This window comes from Gallinula chloropus, assembly GCF_964237585.1.
Source record: "Gallinula chloropus genome assembly, chromosome: 4".
In the NCBI taxonomy this organism is placed as follows: domain Eukaryota; kingdom Metazoa; phylum Chordata; class Aves; order Gruiformes; family Rallidae; genus Gallinula; species Gallinula chloropus.
In genome coordinates this window covers 28,852,148-28,875,031 of record NC_140088.1, presented here as the reverse complement: position 1 = coordinate 28,875,031, position 22,884 = coordinate 28,852,148, and the positions used below count along the sequence as shown (strand labels likewise).

At 39.1% G+C, this 22,884-nt stretch overlaps 1 protein-coding gene across 1 annotated transcript in view; it reads left to right on the top strand.

The window, feature by feature from the left end:
- The window catches only part of GALNT18 (polypeptide N-acetylgalactosaminyltransferase 18), a 227,541-nt gene that overhangs the window by 190,078 nt on the left and 14,579 nt on the right, over nt 1-22,884 (top strand). The window contains exon 11 of the mRNA XM_084264078.1: nt 20,101-20,265. Coding sequence (XP_084120204.1) covers nt 20,101-20,265 — 165 coding nt within the window. The remainder of the gene's footprint in view (nt 1-20,100; nt 20,266-22,884) is intronic.

Below are 22,884 nucleotides of genomic sequence, written 5' to 3'. Positions count from 1 at the left end.
GGGGACATGTTGTGAATGAAGACTAATACATCATTTCAAGTTGTAAATGATTTCATCTTTTTTAATCTTTTTAAGTTCAGATCTGGCAAAATTCACATTATGTATTTCAGTGCAGGATTTCAGAGGCAGAATCTGTTGATCTGATTTCCAGCTTTGGAGTAAAGTTTGTAGTGAACCGTTTGCCAAGACTAAATTATTTCTGTACTTGCTGTGGTTTGATTCAAGAGGCTTTCTGTTGATAGAGATAAGATGGCAGTTACCCTTTGCCTGTATTGCTTGTCTCATTCCAATTCAGTACCTGTTGCCCAGTAGGAGAGGTTCTCTTAAACTGAAGAACGTTGTTCATGTGCAGATGAAAATCAGTGGTGGTGAATTAGTTTGTAAAGTACAAGTATGGATCTGATCAGGAGGTCCCTTGCCTGACCACAGACCAGTGAGTGATTTGCAGACTCTATTTTGCAACTAACCACAGGTCTTCATGATAGTAGGAGCAGAGACTAACCTTTCTCTTCATTTTATGGAAGTATCAGACATAATGAACATCATTCTCTGTTCACAGAGTAAAAGGCACCTGAATTAAAAAGAATGAGCACAAGAGGTCCTTCTGGTTTTGGATTTAGGATAGGTCTTTTGTGTGTTTCACTTCACTGATTAAAAACAAAAAGAAAAAAAGCTGTAGAACTGCATTTTCTGGATCAGAGGGGGTATCTTCTAGATCTCTCAATTTGGAAATAATGAAATAGATACTGCTGCTTATTTATTTTGTGTTTGAAACTCTGCAGTGTAAAAACATTGTGCATGCCTGTGAGAATTGAGAGAACTGATCACTTGGAATTGAAGCTCCAACCATAGTGAAATGAGAGTTGAAAAGCAATCTTTTTTTTCCCCCAAGAATAACATTGATTTTCTCAGTTGGGAACATACAGCGTTTATGTACTCTTGGAGAAATGGTTTTGTTTCAAAGAATTCTTTTCTTTGGTTTGATATGATAGCCTAGAATTAAAAGGCTTACAAAAGTCTTAGGTGCTTTTGAAATCTGTAGTGTACAGGATCACTGCTGATGGTGAGCCTGAATAATGAGAAAGGAGAACACTACTGTAAGCTGAAATCGGGGATCTGGCTAAAGCGTGATGTTGACGTTCCGGTTCCAGGACCTGAGTTAAAGTTAAAAAAGCAAGAATTCAAAAAGCAATTCAATTAATTTGAGTGCTGTGGATATTTATGGTCAGAAGAAAGAACATTAAGATCTTGAATGTCTTCAAAATTTAACACTAAGAATGCGCTAAGAAAAAAATGCCTTTTTTAAACAATATTGGCTAATCGATAAGCATTTTTCTGACTAAGAAATGACTGCTTGTATTATGTGGGTGGATGCAGCAGGAGAGGCAAAGGCAACTTGGCCAGTGCCACAGATGACGTCTGTTTGAAAAAGCAAATAAAATCCCTAACCAGAAAATATCACAGGAATGAAAGTAGCTGTCTGTAATATACCATATCCGCTCAGTCATCTAGCCTTCTAAATAAAAGGGAAATGCTCATCTTGGAAAATGAATAAGGGTTCTTTTAATACAGCTGTACTATTTAATATTTTCTAGTACAGGTACTGGTGTAATTCTACATATATTCCAAGATGTGCTGAAAAGGTACAGAAGCACAAGTGACCTTTAATGGGAGGAATGATTGCAAATGCTGATCAGAAGTAATGTCAGAAGGGTACTCAGAAAGTGCCATCAAAGGCATTTAGTTTGAAAGCTTTTGCCTAGTAAAGCAGGATTAGAGCAGAGATAATAGAAACTTCAACTGGCAAAAGCTCTGGTGGAATTTACCTAGACTTGGTAAATGTGGATTTCATCACATCCCTGCAGTAAAGAATAATGCATCGTCTCAGCAAATAGTAGTAAGCAGACTTGTGGAGTGCACAGAGAAGTATGCCAGGGACCACAAATGATGCTCCTGCACAGAAACAACAGGATGAACAAATTAACACCTCCTTTGTACCATACAGCTCACAGATCTGGGGCTGTTTTTTCAGCTCAGATTTTCTAAGAAAAAACTGATTATTTGAAAATGCTGTACATTACAAAAGGTTCTTCCCTGAATTCTCTTTTGATTATTTATGAAGTATCGCCACTTCATGTTTTGAGTGTTGTCTTACCATGACCTTGTATGTTTTCTGCATTGCTTTGATTTTTGCACTTGCCTCTCAGCCCTTGGGTTATCCTCTTCATCTTGAATTCTGTTACCTCTCTGTATGACTAAATCCTACTTTAGCATCACGATCTTCCTTCTTGGTTATCTTGTCCACTGTTGATATGTCTGTTACCGATACTGGAGTAGAGGGACATGTATCTGCTGTCTCTATAGTTTGGAAACTATTTATTAAGAGTTTTGTTGAATAGGTGAGGCTGATGCAGGAAGAGAGGGTAAGTGCAATATCACAGGAGTTGGTTTTCAGGCTATTTAATGTTGTCTTTTAGTTTCTTTGCATTTTATAAGTTTCAAATCGTTGTTAGTGAGTTTGTGATGGTCACTGTAGGAACTTTACTCCCTGGTTCACATTTTTAAGGCAATTTTCCCAGGGTATCGGTAGAAAAAAAAGAAATTAAGATAATTGAAACAAACTGTTGTGAGCAAGTGCAGTACTTAAGAATTTAAAATTATCAGAGCATTTCAAGCTCTCATGTACTGTTTTAATTTAGAAGAGATTAGAGTTGTTAGACTGAATATTATACAATAGTTGAAAATTGTTCTCGCCTGGGAAATAAAAATGCACATACATTTTCAGGCACTTTTTTCCTTGTGTTAGAGTATGCAATTTTTTGTAAGGCTAGTTTTGGCCAAAAGAATTTCAGTAAGTTAAAACATCAAATGATTTGAAAACTTGAAGGTAACATTGCTGAGCTTCTAGATGATAAACCTGGCACTGGATTTTGGATTTACATTATTTTCTTTGTGTTGGACACTAACCTGATTAAAGGTAACACTGCCTTTCATATTTGGTTCAGTTCAGGGGTAGAGGCTTAAAATAGTCTGTTACATACACCCGGTGTATGCAACACATATGTTTGGCTGGTGCCAAATGTAAACACTTGGCCAGTGCCAAAGGGCTTTTAAGCCAACAGCCCCAAAATAAACTAGCTGTTTTGGTTTTGAAGCTGCTGCTGACTTCCACAGTGGTTGGCTAATAGACTGATCTGGACCTGCTCAGAGATCTCGCCTGAGTGCTTTGCAAAAGAGTCTACTGGTATGGAGCAAGGAGTGGTGTTCCTGGTTTTAAAACCAGTTGTCGCTTGCAGTATAAATTCAGCATAAAACCAACGTAGTTTTTGGAACACATGTGTAGCACTTGGAGATGGGTGTTGTAGTAATTGTTGGAAGGTTGTCAATTTAGACAGTTCTTCTCACTGATGTTACACTATGTCATTTGTTACTTCATCAGTGTTAAAGTTCTGAAGGTCAGATTTCTGTTTCTGAAATTCTTGACAGTATGTGAATAACAGTTAGAGAAGGTAGTTAATACGTAGATGGAAGATTCACTTTATAATTTCTTTAACTTTATTGACCATTTTACTATGTCATTCCATTAATTGAAGTCATCCACTGGCTCATTTAGAATTCATGGACCACATTCAGTCCCAATGAAAGCATATTTAACTCCCTCTGTAATTGCATGAGCCGTATTACTTTCCACAGCACTCATACAAATTCTGATCAGCAGCTCAGTTTCAGCTTGGTTTCTCTCTGGTATTGTTCATCATTTGCAGAGTAGGGATTTTTGCAGAAATGTTTATGGAATGATTGTATCCACAGTATCTTTCTGTGAACAAGGGATTTTTTTCTCCTGCTCATTAACCATCTTTTGTCCAATAAGGAAGCAGAGAGAATATCAGAAATTATTTGTTCATGTAAAATCTTGATTGAATATTTATGAGTAACTGGGGAAAAAAATTCTGCATTGATTAGTAAGCCAAGAAATGATACTGTATTTGGATCAGCAAACCAGCTTTTCACAATGTTGAGTTCAATCTAAATCTGATTATATTTACAGAGCAGGAGTATGTTCCCCAAAAAGAAACATGGGAGACCAGAGGTTTTAGTATTGTTTCAAGAACCAACAGCTAGGAATTGAAGCCACTCGGTTACAGATGAGGAATAAAGTCATATCAGAGCAGATGACTAGCCATCATAAGAGGCACTGACAATAACTGCTGAAGTCATCAAGGGTGATACAATTCTGGAAACTGTAATGTGATAAAAGTTAGTGGACTTAGTGGTAAGCAGGTGGAAGTATATAGCCGGTGGCATATAGAAGATCCAAGTAAAGAAACTAATGGTCCTCTATGGCTCTTAAATCTAGTAACATGTCAGCTAAGTGGCAATCACAGGTAGCACTATGAATTTTGATTCACTTTAGAATGTACAGAAATAACACTGTTAGACTAGAAGAAAAATGCCTTTAAAGAAATGGGGGGTTTAATATGTTTCCATAAGGTGAAGAACCTTATAGCTTTAAGAACAGTTGCTAAATTTCTTGAGTAATTTGCCCTTTTTTCTTCCTTTTCTCTTAAAGTGTGATTAAGCAAATTATACCAAGATAGCTCTGCTATACCCTGCCTATCTGCTCAGCTGGCTGTCCAGAAAGGCTGAGAGCAATTAAATGAAAAAGCTGATGGATGCATTTAAGTTATTCCAATGTTACTAAAATATTAACTCTGCATTTGTTTAGCTAGGAACTGCAGCAACTGTGACCATTGGAGCTTTGTTGCTCTTTCTATGTTAAAGACGTGGTGATTTATTCAGCTTGCGTGTTCCATTCAGCGTTTATTTTTAGTGTGTTCGAACTCTGAAATTAGCCTTAACATTATGAGGTCTGCATGGACTGACTCACTAATGGCACCAGTTTGGGAAGGAAAAAATAGCAATACAGCTTATGAACTCAGAAGTTTGTAAAATAACATCAAGTTTAAATAAAAAAATATAGAAAAGAAAAATAAGCTACCATATTAAACCTGGAACCCATATAGATCGTGTAGCTTTGGACTTAATATGGATGTTTGAGACCAAAGGGCAGGGACAGAACTCAGCATCTAACAAGGAGATCCTGCCAATCGTGGCAAATCAGAGCACTGGATTTTAGATTAATTCGGGGTTTTAGTCAGATCTTCTATTTTATACTAGCACAGAAGCAAATCCCTAAATTTTTCATTTGTCCTTAAATGTAGTCAAATGAGGAAATCTCCCATTGTTCAGATAGAAATTATCAAATACCATTGCATTAGTGCAGCACAACTTGTCATAAAAAGGTTTCATTTGTTACAGTGTGCCTGCACAGTGTTTTCACAGTATGGGCATAGAGTGGGTACCAACTGACTTCAAAACGTGTGGTGCCAGTGTTAAATAAGCATCATATAATTAACTAGGGTTCCTGGATGAAATTGCAACAGTGATGGACTAATTTCTTCCGGTACCTAAAGGGAGCTACAAGAAAGTTTGAGAGGGGCTGTTTACAAGGGTACAGAGTGATAGGACAAGGGGGAATAGCTTTAAACTAAAAGAGGGGAAATTTAGATTAGAGATCAGGAAGAATTTCTTCCCTGGGAGGGTGGTGAGGCCCTGGCAAAGGCTGCCCAGAGAAGCTGTGGCTGCCCCCTCCCTGGCAGTGTTCAAGGCCAGGCTGGATGGGGCTGGGGCTTTGGGCAACCTGGTCTAGCAGAGGCTGTCCCTGCCCATGGCAGGGGGTTGGGACTAGATGAGCTTTAAGGTCCTTCCAACCCAAACTATTCTCTGAGTCTGTGACTAGTCATGCTTTTATTTATTTGTGTCCAATATAGTCATGAAACTTAAGGCCTTTCACCAGTTGGATTGGTTTAAACATCTCCAAGTTTATACTGGTTCTTGTTAGTAACTATGAATTTGGGTTTTTTTAAGAATTTCTGAGGCAATTGGATTGCTTTCTTCCCAGATTGCATTTTTTAATATGGTAAGGAACAGGAATAGTCATAACTGTTTGCATAACAATGGACTGTGAGAACTGGGACCTTCTTGAGCACTCAAGGCAAATTTAAATATGAACTGTCAAGTGAGCTAAACACTATTCTGCCAGATGTGTGATGTACATAGTTAATACTCTGAAGTACCTAATTTAAACATTTCAGCAGGAGCTATGCTGAATAATTATGGATTAACTGTTTGATGCAGAATGCCAATTTTTGGCTTCCAAATAAATTTTTAATGCCCTATGCAGCTTATTTTGAATTAAAGTAAGATCGGCTCACTGTAGATTCCTTTCATAACTGCACATAAATCATTTGAATGAATATTGTAATCTTAGAAATACTATCTGAGATGATAACTCTAGATGTGATCACTACAAGGAAAAAAACCAACAGCTACAAGAACTGTGGATCTTTTTTCTCTTTGACTTCCTTGTCCCTTTTTAAACTTCTAAAAATCAATGCTGATTTATTTTTTTATTAATGAGACAAAAATTACCTCTTACAGTTCCTCCCATCCCTCCAAATTTGTTGCTCTCCAACTGTTTGGAGCCTTGTGATTATAGGAGACTAATTCCCAGAATCACAGTGCAGTTGAGGTGGGAAGACACCTCTGGCAATGACTTAGTCCAACCCTACTGCTCAAGCAGCATCAGCTAGCACGTACTGCCATCTCATGATACTTTCTTTTCCTGTTCTGTCAATAGAAAGCAGATGAAACCCAAGGCATCCTGGGCAAGTGAAGAGCGCCCTGTATGGGCAAATATAAGTGGCATTGAAATAATTCTGTCTCTGCCTGTATTTTCTAACTTTTAAGACAAGGACTGTGTCTGGCCAGGGCTGAAGAGAAGTTCCTATCAAGAAAAAAGTTCCATGACTTCAGGTAACCATCACTTCCCCAAAAGACACGAGTATTTCTGACACCTGTCCTTAGCTGTCTATAGGGAGCAAGCCAAGTTTTAAGGATATAAAGTCAGTTTAACTAGATGGAGTAACCCATAAAAATGTTTAATTTTTAGTACAGAGCAGTAGCAGCTGTGATTCACTAGTGTGCAATAATAGGGGTGATGCATCCCAGCTGACAGTGGAGGATAAACTCTGACTACTTTAGGCTGATAGGACAGTGACTAAACTCTAATTTCAGTAAGACTGGCAGAAGGATTTCAGTGAATGCCGCATGAAACGCCACCTGGCTGGCTAAAAGCCTCAAAATGTGCATCAGGCTTTAAACATAGAGCAGCTTCAGACAAGTTGGAGATGTACTTTGTGCAACCAGGAGACCAAACCTGGTGCCCCCTGTGCTGTTGGGAACATAAGGTCAGTAACAGTTTTATTAAGAGATGGCAGATCTCATCATGTACATATTTTACAATAATGAAATCTGAGAAAGTTTAAGTTGATTGTTGAGGGAAGAGAGCATCAGAATAAGGTAAATAAGGAGCAGTACTCCTGGGAATAGGAAACATTTTGTGTTACAAGTGCCAGCGGATGCAAATTAGTAAAAAAAATTCTCTTGCAAAAACGAGCTTTGTGCAGAAGAATCAGGAGTACTTAAGACAAGATACTTAGGGAGAGGCATCAGAGTTTGACTCCAAGGTAGAACAGCTAAGTAAGAAACCTACATTAATGTACCTGAAAAGGCTTACTTAGGAGCAGTTGTGCATTCATGAAATTCTAATCTTACAAAATGAGAGAGCTTTTTCTCCAGGTTTGTAAACTAAAAAGCTGGATCAATGATGGGAACATGTTGCTTTCACTTCACTGATGCAAAAACAGATGGGTCCACATGGACTAAAATTGTTATTCTGCTGTGACTTCAAAACATTTTTCTTCCTTTCAGTGACCACAAGCAAAAAAAAAATATAATAAATCCCTACTGTCAGATCTTAACAGGTCAGATTGTGCTCAACATCTTATCAGGATCAGGTGCATTAGTCTGGTTCAGTATCTCAGATGAGGATGTAGCTTGTGACCTCCTGTTTTCCATTCATCTCCCAAGTTGTTTTTTGAATGCTGCAGGGCTGACGTAGTTTAGTTCACAAGGAAAGGGCTTTGATGGCTTGAAGCAGACCATGAGATTTCATGGCAAGGAGAGGAGGAGCAGGGGGGGAACAGTTGATTCCCAAACCACTATTTTTCTGGTGTGTACCCTTGCACTCCTGGGGAGGATCTGGTCCTAGAGGGCCCATGTGAGGACACAGATAGGTGCTGTGGGGAGAATCAGCTGTGCATACTTGTACAAATCACTACATAGTTTAGTGTGCATTGTAATCATCCTTCTTAGTGTTTTTATTTATACGCAAATTAGGAGGCTGCTAACAGTAGTAATAATTGTTGGTTTAGAACAACTGCAAGGATGTCGTAAAATGAATCTACCTAAGAGTCCTGAAAGAACTGTATTATTTATATTGTGAATATTCAGTGACTATTAATTATGAGTGACTAATGTGCCTAGTTTTCATATTACTGCTAATGGGCAAGACAGAGGGCTTTTTCTCTTCTTTAGGTCTGTATCCTGCAGATACTGTTACTCAGTTACTAAAATAAAGGCTCCCAAAACAGGCAGAAAATGCAGGGGAAAATCTATGATGTAATCTGCCTTTCCTGATGAAGGAGGCTTAGCCTCACAGTCTAGTGATACCTCAGCAGTCTGAAGCTTAGTGTAGCTATTTTAGCTACTCGCTGTGGTACTTGAAGGTCATTTAAAACACCTGGGTTTAGAGTTGGTGGGTTTATTTTGTTGCCTTATCCACCTGATAAGCTGGTACTCAGAAAAGCTGAGCCTCTTCTACTTGGTCTGTGGGTGTCTGTAAGGCCTAAGTTTGTATGCGAAGGCCCCAGAAATCAAGCCCTAATGAATGACAGCAGGGGGCAGGGGAAGTATTGTACTATTTGCACAATTAAGCAATGTGCCTTTGCATGTCAAAGTATTTCCTATTTCATTTCTTGCCAAGTTTTGCAGCCTGATTTGTGCAAGGGGCCCGGTACAAAGTTGGCAGGGTTCTTACTCATAGGAGAAATGAAGCTCACTTGGCCGACTGCAGTAAGGCATCCCACACAGCTAGGACAGTTGGAGTGGCATTAATGTCCTGCTTGACATGAAAGCAATTTTCTGCTTTTTAAACAGCTTTATTTATTTATTTGTTCCTAGTCTAGAAGTCTTTGAGTAATTTCCCTTTCTTCTTCAGGGGACTGAGAGCTCTGCACCTCTCACCCCTACCCACTGAGTAACCATGCTAAGGGCCCTCATCTGTTAAAGCAGTTAGTACAAAACTTACATGCAAATAACACTTTGACCTTTTATAAAAAGAGAAAAGCTCAACTGTTCAGGACAGAAATGACCATCAAAAAAGGCACAGGTGCTCTGTGCTCTTAGTTTTCTTTGGTGGCTATCAGTTCTGTATGTATCATGAGTATTTGGACTAACTCAATATACTCTTGTGAACTTGGCTATTACATCATTTACAGAAAAGGAAATCACAGCATAGATGTCAGATGTCTGACATATTATTCACGACAAAGGGCTACTAGTGTTTTTAAATAGCAAATGTATGGCTACTAAACCTGGCAGAGCTTTATTTTGCTCTACAGTCATTCATTAAAAAAAGCGCTACTGAGCACAGAATAATGCTATATACAGTATTTGCCAGTTCTGTTGTTACGGACTGTACATGACACAAAAATCTGAGGCAAGACCTCTGCAAATGTATAATAGTATCAGTGTTTTACTCTGAAAAATGACTGATTCTAATCTGGGAAGTATTTAACCTGCAGAAGTATCAACTGAGCAGCTCAAGTGGCAGAACTTGGTAAGAGAACTGCTTACCACTGAAATTACAGCACTAAATGTTCTGTACATGGAAATGCACATACACCTGCGAGTAATATGCCTTCAAGATGGAGTACCCAGATGGCAGTATGTCTCAGGCTCAACCATACAACAATTCCTGAAGCCATATGAGAGACTGAAAACTGAAGAAAATTCTCTGCGCAGGTGCTGTGCATCTGTGCTGTTTCCCTCACATTTCTGTGTTTAAACAAAGTAAAATCCTTTTCCTAGTTCTGGAGTTTGAGGTCCTCTGCTGCACTGCAGAGATTTTTCTGACTAGTCACTGTGTTAGAACATTGGTAGTACTCCAGATAGCTAGTGCTGCTCATCACACAGATCACCATAGTGCATTCCTAACTGAGAAGTTTAAAACCACCCATAATAAGGCTTTTAGAGTACAATTATTTAACACTAAGCACTGAGAGTTTAGGAGGAGAGGTTAACTGCTACAGATGGAAATGCTGCTAATAGGAGTAAGGGAAACCTTAAGAGTTCCCCTTTTGTCAGAGAGCAATGACAAACTGTGGGAATGTCCCAGGCTATTAGCTCAACTTTAATTTGCACGTTAATTTCAGCGCATTCAGTCCGTTGTGACTTAGGGCTCTAATTGGGTTCTTTATAGCTTGGCTTTAGCTACTCTGCTTGCCTAGACTACATGGAATGACAGAGAGTCCACCTTTCCATAAAATCTGGGGTCATCTTGAACATCTCAGTCTGATGCGCTTTTCACTGTTTTATATTCTCTGAGTCCTACAGGATCTTCAGGTTCCAACTTCACCTCAGTCTCAGCATCATGTTCCACTTCTGTTCTGACTTGTGGCCTTTGTAGTTTAGAGCAGCTCATGTTTTCATTTAGGTCAGTGTATTGATGCTGTTTGTTATGTAACACCTGTAAAATTTGTCAGATGCAGAGGAAGAGGAGGAAAGACTCTCAGATCCTGACAGTTCATTTGGTTTCACAGGAATTACATAACATTTATTTCAGGTTTGGTGTGATTGAATCAAGGCCCGTTCTTCTTGCTATGGCATTTACTCCTTTGCATGTTGTAGAACCAGATTAAAAACCTACTACATCCTGAGACTTTTGAAGACACTGAGAACAGTTGCTTTTCAATTTCAAATTGACTTTCTCTCAAAGGTGCTTGCAAGAAGGTCAATTTATAAAGTTAACCTTGGTTGATGAACTCATGTGGGTGTTGTGTTTTGTTGTATGTGTCTGCTGGTAGCCTTAAAAAAAAACAAATGAAAGATAATCAGACTTCCACTAACCAGCTTAGGTTGAAAGGTGCTGCCTTTTTATTTTCCTTTTCTGTATATAATGCTTCACTTCCACATAATGTCTGTAGTTTATTATCTTTAGTACCAAATAAGTAATTTTTAGACAATTTTTCTTGTACTTGCGTCTTTTGGTATCAGTCTGGTACCTCTGGAAACAAATGCATGTGTGATCCTAAGAAGAATGGGTGAGAACTGGCTCATCTGAAATCAGAGAGATTTGTGATTGCTTTCAGTGGAGGCAGGAGAGCGCGCTGGCGCAGGGGTTCAGTAACATCTGTAGGGAGTTGGGGATTCTGCTCAAAGCTGCAGGTGTAACTGCTCCCTTCCTTTGTCCCCATCACAAAACGCCAAAAGTTCACAGCACTTGCAGAAGCCAAGAGGAATGAAGGACCTCTGTGTGCATAGTCATTGCTCACTATCATATAGGATTAAAGACAACTGGATTAAAAAAAAATAAACAAACAAACAAAAAAAACCCCACACAAAAAACCAAACCAATCAAAAAGAGCCCTCAGACCCTAATGATCAAGATCTTAGTAGAGTATCTTAATTAAGAAGTCATGGCACTTGATTGTAATTTGCCTGGCTTGATTTACTGGTTGCAGAAACACAGTTTTATCAAATTCAGTTTAGAAAAAGATGGGAATAGGAAAAAACACAATTTATTTTTACAAACATTCACAAAGTTATACCAATTTTTCTGAGAAGGGTTAAGCTACCTCTCTCATCTCTGGCACTACATTTTTTTTAATTGTTATGCTTATTGCTGTGGTTCTAGGCATTCCAATAATGACCCAGAAATCCATTATCCTAAGTTCTCTACTGTCTCATAATAAAATGTATTCCCTTAACTTGGATAGCTAAAAATCTACAAATAGAATATTTTGAACAGGAGATTATGGCAGGGAGAAGGGAATGCCATGTGCTACTGACATCTATGAGGTACTGACATAGCATTCTTGAGTAGTGCTTTGGTACAGCAGCAGATTTTGGGGGGTTTTTTGTTGTTTGGGGATTTGGAAGGGCTTTTGGGGGCTTGTTGTGGGGATCTTTTGAGACATCTGAGCAAATGGGAAATTCTGTAGAACATGTGGAAGAAGAGAAGTTCCTTGGAAGATACCAGTGTTTTCTCCTAGCTCCCAGGAACATTTGCTTGACAAATGTGACCGGTGAAGGCTAGCATCCTGGTCTAATTTGGAGTTGGAAGACAGCCTATTGATGCTTGCTAGGCTGAAAAGTAAAAAGAGGAGGGGTTCAGAAGGGTTTTGAAAATTAATACAAAGTGTTTGGTGCAGCAGGGAAAACAAGAAGTGGAAGGATACTGCCTTTCTGAAACACAACCTGAAACCCAGGTTTTCAGAAGCAGAGTGGATTTGAAGAGGGCGTGAGTGTTGACATTAGTGAGGGAAGCCAGTGAAGGTTGGCTCTGCATGGAAGAGTTGTATTTCAGAGATGCTTTACAGGGGGAAAAAAGGCTGTATAACAAGATTTTATGACTTTGGAAGAGGTTCAAAGTGAGGTGAAGATGTATGTTACATAAAGGCATGATTACCTGGCTGTGCCTACACCCGTAGCAATGTGAAGCACTAGGGCATAGCTGTGACAAAGTAAAAATCTGCTTTTAAACCCGCTGGTGCTGAGCTACCAAATGCTTACACACAGATGGCCGTGAACTAGCTCAGATTTTTATTTGCCCAGAAGGAGTTAGCTCTGGTGTAAAGTATGGACCAGTGCATCAGCATATGGGGCTGCTGGCTGAGTTTGTTTGCAGATCAGTATGTGCTGAGAAATAAGAAAACATGGTAAGAAAGACAAGGGATTCTGCAGGAATCCACAAAGAAGAACATGAAGGGTAAAGAGGATCAGGGGAGAGGGAAAAGTAAAATTTGGCTAGGGCAAAGTCACAGGGACAGCCTGCTTTTTTATAAAAGGACACAGTTGTCTATGCTAGAATGGCTCTTGATTTATTTTTATTTTTTTACCACCTTTTATCTTTTTGTGTCTGTGGAAGAATCGTAGAGATCTGGTGCAGCAATAAGAGCAAAATCAAAGAAGCTTTAGGAAGTGAATCGAGTAATGTTTTAATTTATCCAGGTCTTGTTAATTCTGTAGTTACTGGCATTAGGAAAACTATGGAAGTAAGTCCTGAAAGCATATATAAAAACAACAATTGATGGTTCTATTCAATTTAAAAAGTGGAGCTTAAATATGAGGATTTTTATTTGCTTGTTTTAAATAAAGCCAAAGCAGAATACCAAAGTAGGCAAGAGCAGAATTAAGCATTCCACTGCAACATAGGTTCATGAATTTAAATTAAAAAGTCTGGCAGTAAGTTCCTGTTTTCTATTAAAATAATGTTAACATTTTTGTGTCTTTAAGCCTTTATTTATAGCACCACGCCATATCGCGTAAAGTTTCTGAGCACCTTGGCTTTATTGCTATCAAATATTGATTGTTGCTTAGAGTTCAGAAGTTAATTAGTGCACAGGCATGAAGAAGAGCAAGTAGGTCAGGTAATTGGTATGCTGGTGGCTTAATTCAGTAGATACAAATCTAAACACAAGTGAAATAGTAATTTCTTCTTAGATGCTGTTGTATTTTTGCAGCTTTACAATTTAAGTGTAAAATATGGTATTGCTACACTTGGTCTACTAGCTGTCAGCTCATCAGTAAGATGAGTGTTGTAGTGAATAGATCCTCAACATGGATAACATGGTTATAATCGGTTTAAAGTTGTATCATCAGGCTGCACCAGCTGAAAACCTACCTCAGAAAAATAATAGGAATCTTCTAAGGGCTGACCTATGGCTTATGCATAACTTTCTGTAATCCTCAGCCCATGTTCTTATGCTTGCACTTCGTCAGCAGTAAGTTTTAGGGCAGCACAGGATGCAGTGATGCTGCTGATTGTGGGTACAGAACAGCACAGTCCCTCCTGTCACTTCCTGCATGAACACTGAATGGGAAAAATCTTGATTTTTTCTCTCAGTGGTGTATGTGTTTGTGTTACTTGGATTCTGTTGAGACTTTTCTTATCAGGGTTGGAAAGTTCTTTTGTTCAATGTGTTTATGTACCAAGAAATGCTGGAGTAAAAGTCAGGAACAGTATAAATAGCTGAGTAACAGTGATGCTCACAAAGTCTGGATTTACTGGCATCTACCAGTCTGCTTTTTAGCTGGAGTTGCAGTCAAGTATGAATCTGCTGTGAGACTTTAGACCTAATATGTTAATCTATTACTCCTGACAATAAATGACTTCACAGATTCATGTGAAGAAAAATACGCCTTAAAGATGGAATAAAGTAGTGGTGAATCAGGCTTCTTATCCCTCGCAGTTATTATGCCAAAAGCAGGGTAGCAAATAAATACTGCTGGTGCTGAGCATTAAGTTTGCTCATTATAAATGCAGAGTCATGTACCAGTCTCCAGTGTGATTTCATCTGGGAACATTGCCATAAGGATTACAAATGGCTTTCAGCCTGAAAATTGGTGTGTATTGCTTTAAACTTCCAGTGGGGAGTTGGCAATTTATCCTTCAGATAATCATCTTGTGTTAAGTTGAACATCTTACTGTAACTTTCTGCTACATGATAAACCAGCTCCTATGAATAATTTACTGCAACTGGCAACCCACTTCAGCTCTGAAGTCTTTATCAACTCTGGTGGCTTTTCAAAGTTTAATAATAAACTTGGAGCCAAAAAATTCTCATTGCGCTTAAAGAGTCAGTGCAATTTCAGTGTTAATTGCAATGAGAGTCACAGTTTGACCTTTTAGGGCAAATTTCTCATGAATAGAAACTCTACATCATATCATTGTGAGGACAAAGCCATGTATTTGTGTCCAAGCAAGCAGAGCTCATTTCCCTTCCCTTCTACTCAGGAGCATTGTGGTTCTTTGTGCAGATTTTACTTTCTGTGGGTGTTTGAAAGGTTGGTTGGTTGCATCACCTGGGCCTTTACTGCTCTCATGGCAGATTTAGGATGTGTTCTGTACGTCACCACTGCGACGCACACGTAAGATGGGAGTATCCCACCAAAGTTACTGTTCTGGCCCTACAGAAAACCTGCCACAGCAATCCAGTTGTTAATTTTCTAGAAAGAACAGCACCACTTTTCAGTCTGCCAGGCCCTGTCTGACTGACTGGTGTTTCGTTAGTGTGATACTGATCTCAGTTTGCTTGCCTTACATTTTGTCTCAGTGTGAATAATCAGAGATTATTAGGTGGAGAAAATGGGAAATGAGGTAGGTAATGGCCTTAGATAGGATACTTCTAACAAAGTAAATTCAAGGAAGCTATGGAATAATTGGTCCTTTGGTTGGAAGATGCTGGTTTACAGCCACAAGGCTCTTTGCCAGCCACGTTTGTAAGCAGATATTTAAATAAACAAATAAGGAATCAGTTTACAAAGAAACCCACTTTTTACAGTCCAGAGGAAGATCAGTTCTGAAAGTGATTCAGTTATGAGGCTGTTCTGTGAGAACACAAGAATGTTGTTGACTCTGACACTTTATGAATCACAAATACTGTTTCCATTTTTAGAGTTTCTAGCTGACAGTAATGCTGAATCCTTATAATTTTACATTTTGAGGACAAAAGTGCCTTTTGTTGAACCTAACTGATTTCCTGAACAAAGGTGCTCCTCTCCAGTTGCCAGGAGACATAGTTTTACATCAGTACTGTTACAGTGAAAGAACTAGATGGTGAAGTGCTATGGGCCAGAGCAGACTAGTGAAATGTAAGGAGGCTTATTTGGCTTACTTTGTTACAGAATAAGGGTGCAATTTTATTTTATCCAATTTTATTTATTTTATTAATCATGTGCCTTGCACCCAAACGAGATTCTTTCTGTGAAAATTCAGTAGCTTCTCAGGGAGTGTGGATGTGATGGAGATCTGAAAATGCTTGGTTGTGTGTTACTGAGGCTGCAGTGGAAGTGCAGAGGAGCTTGGAATGAATGCTGTAAATCAGCATACAGCAAGTGTCTCCCCGTCAGGGGAACTAAGCAAATGTTTGGCTGTTGAGTCTCCAGTCCTTTGAACAATGGCTGCTGTGACATTGGGTGCTGCAACAGAAATGAAAGATTCACATTCTGAGTAAAATTTTCAAAGTTACTTTAACGACTTCACAGTCTGTATTCAGTATTCAGTCATTTGGGCTTCCCAGACAGTACTGGAGGGATTCCTCAAAAATCAGTTTCCTAAATTACTGCAAAATTTCTATCCTGTTGTGTTAGCTGACGGTGATGTTGCAATATTGTAGGAACAAATGTGCTGGTAGAATGTGTTTTGCCTGTATCTCCTGAAGTGTTTTAAATACAAGTGCCTCAGTTGTTCATTTTGTGCTGAAGTGGAGTGCAAAACAGCTAGCCTACTTGATGCTTGTTAAAAGCATCCTCTTGAAAAAGCACTGCTGTGGGCATTTATCTATTTAACAACTTACTTAAATCACAAGTACAAACTGTTTTTTATAGGGCTACAAATAAGATGATAAAACACGAGCAGGAGTTTAATCTGTAAAATCACATTTTTACCTGAAGGTTAATTTAAAATATGAACAATGACAAATCATGTATGTCCATACCTAACAAGTACATTGTGAGATGGTAGTTCAGTTCATGTACCTCAGGTGGTTAACCTCCTATGGCCCAGGTAATTTGCATACCTTCTTTAAACAAAGAAACAAAAAAACCCCAATCCTAAACCCCAAAAAAGTGCCCTGCATAAAAACAAACAAAAAAAGACAGAATATTTTGGAAACTGAAAATAGTCAAATAGAAATAGGGACATAACATATGAAACCAATTAGAATATTTTTCTTAGCATATGAAAAGGGAAGCTTTATTGTGGTTTCAGACAAAAAGCACAATAAGCACTAGTGGGAATTGTTAATTCTGTTCTGCCAAATGGGTGTCCTCTCTTCATCCTGTCATAGTTACTGTTGCACTCTCAGTGCAGGGACTGTTTCATTCCCAGGCAGAGCAAAGGAGCCAGGTTTTAAGAAAAGTCTTCTGCCAAGTGCCACGCTGACCGACACCTCGCTGTTCGCTCACATGCTGCTCAAGTAGAATTTGTAGGGGGTATGGGCTTTCCATGAGATCCCTCCATTAGAAACTCACAGTAGTTAAATTACCAGGTGGTGCAATGTTTTCAATTTTGAAATAAGATACAGTACTAAAATACTTATAATAATATATAGAGTAATTAAATTATAGTCATATTACTTGGATAAGCAAAGCAACACCTTGAAAGAGCCTGGTTAGAGACCAAACCACAGCCTGTTTCTGCTTGAACTTGTTTTTACATGCCACTTCCAAGCAGGAGGGTGCCTTTCCCAGTGCTGGGAGAGAATACAAGAGTTCGCCCCTCTTTTTCTAAATGAGCACACAATGAAAAATTGAAGTGATATTAGCAGGTAGGGTGAGCTCTCTAAGGATAAGCAACAACCTGCTAATTAAATCTATTCAGCCTAATTGCATTTGATTGTTCTATCTCTCTACAGTTTTGCCAACAAACAGAATTGAGTAATTCCCCCAGCCAGAGCCATCATTCTGTTTCTGCCCAAAAAGATGCTCAGACTGAACCATCACTGATTCAGTGTCATAAAAAGCTGGTAGAGTTGTACTATGACTTGGGTTTGCTTTATCCAGGAAGGTGAAATTATTGCCTGGAGCCTTCAGGCCAGTCGCTGACAGCCTGAGGAGACGGAGCCCATAAAAACAGCTCAGCCCTGAGGATGGGCAGGTACACCATTTTTCTGTTTGCTTTTTTCTGCAGAAGCAACCCTGAGCCATAGTGTCCACATGTCAGAGTTACAGTTAAGCAGGTTTACTTCTTTTCAGTGACTCATTTGTCTTCCATGACTGTGGGTCTTTAGGAAATTTTTTAAAATGCAAACCCTCCTTGATCTATCATGTTCTATCATGTTTTCTGTGGCGACAATGCACTGAAAAAGTGGAACTAACTAATCACTTCCTGAGAGTAAAAACAAATGCAAATAGCTGACAATTTCCCTCTCATTTTTCTGATAGTAATTTTAGGTAAGAGGCAAATGAGCTGCAACCTGAATGCTCATCTGTAGAGTCACTGTGTCCTAACAATCCCCTTTAAAGCTCATCTTGATCTTCGTGCCTTGCTTTAGAACTACCTCTCCCTCAAAAAAAAAAAAAAACCCAAAACCCACCACCTAGATAGATCTTAAGCATCTCTAAAATAGTTGTTCTTGCTCTGTCTAGAAAGTGCATTTTGAATTTTTATTGTTTTCTACAGCATCTTTCTTTTTTTTTTAGAGCGATGTTATGCACCAAGCACAGGGATGGAGTCTGCTGTGGTGTGTGCTCTTGTTAGTCCTTCCACTGTGATTACACTTTACTTCAGTATTCACCCGTCTCTTCTCTTCTCCTGCAAAGCATGCCTGAACCAGTTGGCTTTTCCCCGCTCAGACTCTTAAAACCCACACTCCCCTCAGTTCAGCCAGCTTGGATTTCTGTTGTTTCACTGGGGTGAAAAGCAGGAAGCTTGATGAAGGGGGTCAGACCTTTGTTCAGTGTAAACCATTAATGGCAACTTCATTAACATTTATGCAATTTTGTCAGTTTATATTTGCTGTGATTTGCCCTGGAAGTGTTCCAGGAGGGTAAAGAGAGGATGTAGTCTTGCACAGGAACACCAGTTGTTTTGATCTGTATTTAATCCCTGCATTGACTGATTTCAGCATTCAAAGTTGTTTTTTTATTTTAAGCTTCCAAATCTCTCCTCAGTCCTGGTTTGTTCTGTTTCTCTGCTTTCTCCCTATTTGCAATTAATGTTGTATCAGGGTTTTCACAAATAAGAATATTGCACGTATAAAACAAGCTACAACGTCAACGATGAAGAGATACCAGGAGATAGTACCATCAACCTCTGGGAAAAGATTCCCAATACATACCCTGTAATTTCCAGCCCCACTTTTGTTACAGGCATGTAGAATGGATACAGTAATTAATTAATTTGGTGCTTCTGTCCCGCTCTTGTCTGTTCCGACTCTGATACCACAACTTTGCCAAAGCCTTACTGGGTAAGGCTGCTAAAGCATGATGTTGCCATTTCATTCTTTTCACAGTCCTCTCAAGAAAAAGGTCTGATTTTAGCAAAAGAAATTCTATTTGTGATTAGCAAACAGTCAGTCCTGCTACAGTCCTTTGTGATGTTTCTGGGGTTAGATGTAACTTGCTGTCTTCAAGAGAACGCACTATCAGCTGTTTGGCAAGCTCACCTGCCCTCCCCTCCTTTTTCTTTCTCCTAGAGAAACCTCTTGTGGTGAAACAAAGCGGAAAGAATTTGTCTAATATAATAGTCTCATGCCTTCGGTTTTAAGTGTAATAACTGAGGCCTATGAGAGCACTCCTTGGCAGCAAATCCAGAGCAGCCAGTATCTGGTCCCTTTTTCCAGTCTCTTGTGTCTGTGTTTACTGACATACACAAAATAAAATGAGAACAAATAGCCCTAAACACAGCTATTCTGTTCACTCCTGCCATGTGTCTGTCACCACTGCTAATAACTTTTTATTGTATATACTGGATTCTGGTTAGCTGCCTCAAGTTTATTTTTAGCATTTGTTTGTAGAAAGCATTTATCTCTATCTGTCATGTGAAAGATTGAGATCCTTCCTGCTGGACTGCTGTTTGCCTTTTTACCTTACCAGTTAGGTATTATCCTCAGATGAAATAGACTAATGGTAATTGATGGCAGGTGTACATCTTGCTCTTTAAAGACTCATACTGCATATTTCTTATTAAGTAGTTATCCAAAATGTACTTGTTGATAACAATTAACAAATAAGTGTTAATATAGAACAACTTTTTAAATGCTGTGTTACCTCCTGCATGAAGGGCAGTAATTGAAAAGCCACTATGGGGTCAGCCTGCTGCTATTCAGCGTATTTATCTTTGCTATTAGCTTTTTGGTAAAAGTGCTGCTTCTGTCTAGAGGCCACAAATCTTGTTTGTGCTTCCTGTTGCAGAATGTTTATTACACAAGCAATCAGCAGCTCCATGTGGGTGTTCTGAGTCCCACTATCGACGATGATGACAACAGATGCCTGGTGGATGTGAACAGCAGGCCCAGGCTCATTGAATGCAATTATGCCAAAGCCAAGAGAATGAAGCTTTACTGGCAGTTTACTCAGGTAATTCTTACTCAGCAGACATCTCAGAAAGTTCAAAAGCTCTTGTTTTGTAGCTGAAGTGTGAGTAATATGTTTACCAACAGAACAGAAACAGATTTATCGTTGCTTTCTTTGCGTGGAGCCAGGGAGGTATGTTTACAGTTGATCCCAGTGTTGGCTACCTCAGGAGGATGTACAGCTTGTATTGTGTTTTCTGAGTTCACAGTGAATTATTTGTTTCAAAGGCAGAGTGACTGCTACAGAACTAACATAGAAAGTTATTTTGGTAGAGTCAAATGCCAAGTAGCCTATTTAAGAACAAGAAACAGAAAAGATTTTTTGTCATTTGGGGTTTTTTTGGAAGTAACAACTCAGACAAGGGGGCAGTGCCTCATCATGAGTTACTTACTTAACAAGAGGTGTGTGTGTGTGTGTGTGTGTGTGTGTATGTGAGAGAGCACGAGCTAAAAAGCAGTGGGAGCCTGAGAAGGGATTTCACAGTGATGGGAGTGATGGTAGGATACCAGGCCAGCCTAGGCCTGGTGTCCAAACTTCATAACTGATTTAGAAATACAAGGAACAATTATAAATAAGCCATTAAAGTTCTGGGGCTAGAAAACATGCTCTGCAATATAATGCTTATGGAGATGACTCTATTAAGTTCAACTAAGAGGGAGTGGCAAGGTGACTCAAAGCCTATCAGCATTTCCACAGAGGGAGATAGGTTATCCTGAAGACAAAACAGGTGCCAGTGTTTGGAAGCTAGTGATAGGCAAATTTGGTCTTTCAAAGGAAGGTAAAATTTTCCTAAGGTAAGAATTAAGACATTGGAAGTTTACCACAATCTTACACAAAGAAACTTCCACCAAGGAGAAGTCAAAGCTAATTAGTTGTTTCCTTATGATAAATTAAGAGACAAATGAAATAATTAAAAGCTTGGTGTTCAAAAAGGATTTTGCTAATACCCAATTCAATTAAAATGCCATTATTTCTCAACATAGAGCATGGTATATGGCCCCTGGTACGTTTTGTAAGTTAGAAGCAAGCTAATGAGAGTAATCAAGGCTTGCCAAGATCAACTGATGAACTAACTCCATTTGAAATGCTCTCATTTAGTCTGGTGAATGGATGTGTTTCTGTGAATGCACTGGAAGCTGTCTATTTGAAAAGAGCCTTTTTTATTGCCTTTTTAAAGCTCTGTTATTTATTTTCCATATTATGCAGTGAGCAAAACTGCTGAAAATAAGCAAGGCTGTGACTACTAGTGCTTATGTAGTCTTGAAGTCTGTGAAATACTAATTAAATGGAGATGCTGGCCATAGCTTTTTATAGCACCTTCCTTTGGCTGCAAGTGTGCTTTGACATCTCTGGATGCTCTAGCCATTCAACAAGAACGTCTGATGGTACTGATAATTAAAAACATAGCAGGGCAAGTAGAGAATTGTCTCAGAAAGGGAATGGGAGCAACACTTACCAACCAGAGCAGAATAAATCAGTTGAACTAGATTTCCCTGACCAGCACAAAAATCGGTATATTTGCCCTGCATTCCAGACCTGTATCAGCTTTATATGCTCAGCACGATGTCATATGGTATGTAATGTCCCTTTGCTCAGTTGGGGTCAGCTGTCCCAGCTGTGTCCCCTCCCATCTCCTTGTGTACCTCCAGCCTACTCACTAGTGGGTTGGGCTGAGAGGCTGAAAAGGCCTTGGCTCTGTTAGCACTGCTCAGCAATTACAGAAACATCCCCGTTACCAACACTGTTTTCAGCACAAGCCCAAACCAGCTCCATATCAGCTACTAGGAAGAAAATTAACTCTATCCCAGCCCAAATCAGCACAGACACTCGGATGTCTACTGCTAGGGACACTGTGCAGACAACACAGTGGTTTAATGGGTGTTCTTATGGAGGGAACCTCAAGCTGTTTTCATTGTAGATCATGCTGGCAGAGGCCTTAGGAGACTCCAGTATCTTTCTGTACAGGACAAACTTGCATTGAGCATTCCAAGCTTGTACTATGTGTTTGTATAATCAGGATCCATCTGAGCAAATTTCTGTGCTCCACAGTTTTGTACAGCTGCCAAATGCAAGGAGACCAAATAAAACGTGGGCTTCAGTGGCATTCTTCCTTCCAAGGCTTTCTCAAGTGTTTATAACTGTAATTATGTCAAATTATGTAAATTAGCCCTGAAAAGACTCCTGTCAAATGGGTAATGTTCAAGGATTTTATTCTTCAGGTTGTTTTTTCAAGTCTTCTCTTAGGGAAATACCTAATTTGGGAATACTTTTCTGCTCAGAAGTCTTCTAGGTGTTTGACAGTTCACCTAGTTCAGTATGTCTCACCACTTTTTCATTTAATCAGAACAAAATTAGACTTGATAGAAAAATAGTAAGTAATCACTAGAAATTCCACAAGGCAGAGAGGATAGAATTACCAGAATAACATGGTCAGAATTTAGTAAAATACTAATTTAAACAGGACATCAAGGAAGGTTCTCTGGCATCATGAGCCAGTAGGAAATAAAAAACTAACCTCAGTTGCCACCAAGATTTAGTCCTGAACTAAAAATCTAAAACTAAAAACTAAATCCTGCTCATGTCCTGTGAGCTCTTCATGGCAAGGAGCCGGTGCACATGCAG